Raw genomic sequence first — 5,987 nt, forward strand, 5'->3', positions numbered from 1 at the left:
TCAGCAGGTGTCTGGACTCCTCATGCAGATGGAAGGCCAACCATTGGCACAGTTATTATTGGACCAGCCCCCTAAAACACAAAAGAATGCATTAATAAGCAAGTCAATCTAAACTACCGCAGAACATAGTCCAAAACACTTTGTGATTACCATTCCTATGAATGTCAACAGACAGCTCTCCTAATTTAAACACACTTTACAGGCTATATGGATTATTCCGAAGTTCCATTATAACTAACCCTGTCCCTAAATCTAACCCTAACCTCACACTAACCTAAAGGTTGGCATAATAATGGGATGTTGGAATTATGAGCGGAACCCTTTAAAAGTAGTACTGTACAGATCTTGGCAGTGTAACATGGGGAATACTGTAGACAGAATATCAAATCAAATCAAAGAATGTAAACTAGTGTAGTAGTGTAGTGTGTGTCTTACCACGGCTGTTGAGATGCATGCACTGGTATGAGCTGACACTGTTCTGAGAGCTCCAGTAGCTGTAGCCATAACGGGTCTGGTCCACCCACCTCCAGCCCTGCACATATTGATGTCATTTAGTGGACGTAACACAAAGCTTTCATGCTTACTTTTAACAAAGCGCACTAATGTGTGAAGTCTAATGATTCATTAACCCATCTAGACCTGGAAAGCCTATATATTGTTATACCTTTCACTACGGGAAAGCAGCTGTGTCATTTTAGACAAGGGGGGGGGGGGGGGGGGGGGGATTTGCCGAGTGTTTCATGGTGCCAGGTGCAAATTGGCCTAATTTCACACCAGGCAAATCAGGCACGACAATGGGGGGGGGGGGGGGGGATACTTTACAGGAAAAGTTCAGGAAAAGTGAAGAGAAGTGTGAAGAGATCAGATGGCATGTCTGTATGTATATAGCAACATGACTTGAAAAAAAGAAAAATAAATTGAATAAAGAATTGAAGTTTTTCAGAACACTTTGGTTAGGATTTAGAAGGTGCTTTTAAAATCGACGAATGGGTTAATATGAGCCTTGATTTAAGGAGTATAGCTTAATAGAGCCTGACCTGGAAGTAGAGACCTCCAATCCAGGCCACTGAGCTGGATCCAGATTTCTGAGTGAGTTCCTGGAGGAAGGTGTAGTCCCACACATTGTGGACAGATGGCAGAGAAGCACCCAGACTGGCACAGTGGGCCTGAGAGAGAGAGAGAGAGAGAGAGAGAGAGAGAGAGAGAGAGAGAGAGAGAGAGAGAGAATTGGTCTTAATGTTTTAACAGTTTTAGTTTATTATTATTCATTACCAACCATTATTTTAGTTATTACTTTTACAATAAAGGTTTTACCGCTGCACTGGACCAGGTTCTGCCAGAGCTCACATACAGGTAACAGCCGCCCTTGTATCTGCTCCAACCAGAGGGACACACAAAGAAACGACCTGGACACACATTAAGATATTGTTATGATTCAATAAGTACAGAAATGACAGACGGACAGACGGACAGACGGACAGACGGACAGACGGACACAGACAGACAGACATACAGACAGACCTTCAGGTCCTGTTTCCTGTTGCTCTTCAATAACGGCAGTCTCGTCCTCTGAAAGAGAAGATGTATTACTTTAATACTTCACCACAATGATGACACAAACATCACATGTTGCTTATCAACATAGACATGAATGAAAATCTTTTTATTTTCCCTTAATCTTTTTTTTTACCTTGAGGAAGAGCAAGTTCAAGTTCTACTTCATGTTCAGCTTCCACTGAGAGAGAAAAATAGAGAGAGAAAACAAAAAAAGTGCTCAGTGACATTTGATTCCCATACAAAGAAAACATTTCACCACATAACATGTAATCATCACAATGACATATTATTGAACTTACCAGAGACATAAGGCTGAATGTTTTCTTCTGTATCCTTCAATGTTTCAACTAAAGGTAAAAAAAAAAAATAACAATGACTTCCTTCTTATTATAATTCTTAGAGATATTTACGACAATGTATTTATGACTGTCACATCATCATATGATATCTAAACCAAGCAGTGTTGCATCTAAGCTGTAAGTGAATATTTGAGACATAAGAGCATGCAGACGGGATTTCAATGTGTTACAATGTAACTGTCTTACTTGCTGCAGATCTCACACAGAGAGCAACACAGAGGAGAAGACAGGGGACGAGGAGAGACTTCATGATGAAGATGATGATAATATGGTTGGATAATCTTCTGATACCAAAAAAGAGAAATGACAAAGCAGTGAGTGTTATTTGAAGACAAAACAATCTTATTGCAGCATTAATTATAGATGTAAAGCAATGCAAGTAAAGAGAGAGAGAGAGAGAGAGAGAGAGAGAGAGTGGGTGGGTGTAGGTCTTACCTATGTCAGGTATCAGGTAGATTTGTGATGTGATGATGAGAAGTGAAGCTGTTCTCCTCTTTATATACACACACACATCTGAACCGCGAACCTGCACGTGAATGAATGGACCATGACCTTTTACGGCTGTTATGGTGTTTGTGTGAGTGATTTATTGCTTACTGGCGGGAAATATCCAAGATCAGATTAATCAGAGGTTATTAGACCTAATGGCCCATATTGGTCTTTGAAGAAAAGACAAAACATTCAGAATTGAATGGATTGAGAACAGAAATACATTATTTTTGTAATGTTTGTAATTTTGTATTAATACTAATCCAAGATAACCTTTTATCAATGTGTCTTTACATTTTCATGACTAAAAGTACGTACAAATCAGCCCACAGTGTTCATGTAAATTTCTCTCTCATGAGAATCAGTTGATTTAGTACAAGCTTCAAGTCTATTCCTGCCTCAATACAACTTCTCAGCCTGTTATATTCTGAAGTTCTGTCAGTATCACCTCCATTCACTTGCTCCAAATTATGTCAGCATTTGGAAACACAACACTGTTTCATTAATAATTCCCCATAATCATAATCAGCCAAAAATTACCTTTTTGACATCCACTATAACTCAAATATGTGATCATCATAACTTTAAAACACACTGAACGCATTTTGATCTTTCACTGTTGCTATTGATTGATGTAAACTGAAAACAACCGCAGGGCTAAGTATATGTGTATTATTGTTTTTATCTGTGTTCATGTAGGGAATATAAAATCCTTATCTGGTTTTGATAAGAGGTCTTTTTTTAACTGTAGCTCAGGTAATAAGGAAATTATGAATGAGCCAAAGTCATGTTTTACAATTAATGATACAGTCTATCAGTCATTAAGATCTTTGAAACAAGCGAGAAGTTGTTTACTAACAATGCAGGCTTGTCTTTTATGTGAGGTCAGTCAGTGTAGCTGCTACAGCTGCTACAACAGCCAGTGGTGGAAAGTAACTAAGTACATTTACTTAAGCACTGTACTTAAGTACAATTTTGAGGTATTTGTACTTTACTTGAGTATTTCCAATTTCCAATACTTTTACTTCTACTCCACTACATCTCGGATCCAAATATTGTACTTTTACTCCACCACATTTATTTGAAAACTTTAGTTACTAATTATGATATTAAGAAGCATACATTAACCACTTTAGTCGCATAGGGATGCGTTGTGGGCTTGTAGATCTGCTATTTTCAAACATTTTAGTGTTGTTTGCTGTGTCTGCAGATAAGTACAATTCAAATGTGTGAGTGGAGGGTCTGTACAGGAAATAAAACGGTGCATTTATGTCTTATCAAGCCAGTTATGATTACAAGATAAGGTTCATAGTGGAGCGCATCAATGTCTTATCCAGTCTGATTGTGGCTCTAAAATGCAGTGCACTTATTTGCAAAGCACATCAAACATCACCGATTGTCATGTCTGTGAGCACACACAAAACCAGTGAATGATTGTTGATTGACTGATTGATTGTGAATCATGTTAATAATTCTGTTATTATTATTCATACTTGTTATTTTTATTTTCTTGGATCAGTCCTTTTTTGACTGGGAACACAAACGTAGGTAACATAAAACAAAGAACTACTCAACTAGTGGAGGAGCAGTCCACTGAAGATAGTTACGGTAGCCTGCTGTAGGTAGCCATCCAAAACTCATTTTCATAGACTTTATTTTAGTTGACTTACTGTATGGTTGCTTGTTTTTTTTAAATCTTTTTACATGTTTATTACTATATTAATCTAGACAGAAAATATAATATAGCCTATAAGTGTGGTGAGTATGACTATGAATGGTGTACATGAATAATTCTTGCTGTGTAAATGTAAATTATAGTGAATTTTCCACCAGAGCCCTTATAGTAATTTCAATATTTCTTCATTCAGGTTTTATTGGGGACTGCCATTGATTACACAAGTATACACAAAACCCCAGATCGGTCAGCTCAGATCACTACATACAGCTCAGAACATACAGCTCAGAACGTATGTGTGAAAAATGTGTCTTGTTATTATTGCAGCTTTTATCATTTCCAGACAATCATGATAACAAGATATGACACAGTATAAGTGGAGTAAAAAAACAAGTGCATTTCCTTATGATTTACCAGAAGTGTGGATAAGTAATTGAACTTTGGTATTTTTTTATGACATTTCTGGAATACATTCATGGAATACACAAAGGATAGAGCTGGAAAATAGAAGTGAAAGATGACATTTGACAAAACTAGTTTATAATCAGTAAATAATCACAAAACAACATTGTTGGGAATTTTGCTTTACACTTTTGATATAAAATGTATATGAAACAATCTTTAGAGTCTCAAGATTATTTTATATCTATTCAACAACAACAACAACAACAACAACAACAACAGTACTACAGAGATAGGATGTTGCTCCAATGAACACAATTCATATTGGTTACATGGAAACTCATCTTATGGTGATCTTAATATTACACGTTAAAGTGACGAGATTCTTCAACACAGGTCAATGCAATTATATCTCATTGAATCCTAAATACATCAGTGTAATAAATAAAGCACTATGCAGCTTTCAAGTGATACTTGAGTATTACCTTTAGTATTACCTGGTACAGCAACCTGGTGATGAATCTAAATCTGTTTTAGATCAGTGATGAACAGAGGTTAACAACACCTTTCTCTCTTATTGCATGACGAAATAGATCTAAAATCACACTTTGAACACATAAATGAACATCACATCACTGATGGTAACAATGTGAACGTATCCTGACCTCAGACCTGTCATCATGTGTTGGTTTCTCACTGGTTCTGCATCCAACCAAGCAGTGAGCTTCTCATCATGTGTCTGTAATAGTTCTCTTGTTTGAGGGGAAAAGCAGCAGAACAAGAACACACACATCACTGATGTCGGTTTGAACACAGCACAAGGCAGTGATTGTAGCACATAATGTATGTGGTTCAACACACAGTCATTCAGTAAGAGAAACTGATATAGGACCCCTTGGACAGATCCCATGGACCCTTGAAGGACTGAGAACCCCAGTTTGAGAATTACTGACCTACAGCAGCTGAAGACAGACAATTAAGTATAAAAAGATTGAAACAGTAAGAGTATGCGTATAGCAAGCAGGACTGGTGACAAGACTGCACTGTTAGTAAACAACTTCTCACGTGTTTCAAACACATTAATGACTGACATACTAGAATTGTTCATTGTGAAACATGACTTTGGCTCATTCATAATTTCCTTATGACATGAACAATTAGAGAAGCCCTTCTGTCAAAACCAGATAAGGATTTTATATTCCCTCACACACATGTCCATACACACAGATAGAATAACATAACAATATACATACTTAGTCCTTGGTGTCTTCAGTTGAAATCAATCAATATAACAGTGAAAGATCAAAATGTGTTTTAAGCTTATTTGATGATCATACATTTGTGATCAGAGTTTACACAGGTATATGTGGATGAAGCAAATACATAAATCTAATTGACAATGAAACACATTGAATCTACATCTATGATAAAGGATTGATGTGGACTTCATAATGTTACTGAAAGAAAAGTCAAAGGTTATTTTTGGCTCATTTGGGATCATGAGA

General features: G+C 36.9%; 1 protein-coding gene across 1 annotated transcript; it reads right to left on the reverse strand.

Moving 5' to 3' along the window:
- LOC311054061 (ladderlectin-like) lies at positions 1-2,166 on the reverse strand (the record flags this gene model as incomplete). Its single annotated transcript, XM_084069941.1, has 8 exons — positions 1-71; positions 436-532; positions 1,038-1,166; positions 1,315-1,406; positions 1,522-1,569; positions 1,691-1,735; positions 1,857-1,904; positions 2,103-2,166. The coding sequence occupies 8 exons, from the start codon at positions 2,164-2,166 to the stop codon at positions 1-3; spliced, it is 594 nt and encodes a 197-aa protein (XP_083926067.1).
- Between the last annotated feature and the right edge of the window lie 3,821 nt (positions 2,167-5,987).

Source organism: Gymnoscopelus microlampas, assembly GCF_963454915.1.
Source record: "Gymnoscopelus microlampas genome assembly, chromosome: 2".
Taxonomy (NCBI): domain Eukaryota; kingdom Metazoa; phylum Chordata; class Actinopteri; order Myctophiformes; family Myctophidae; genus Gymnoscopelus; species Gymnoscopelus microlampas.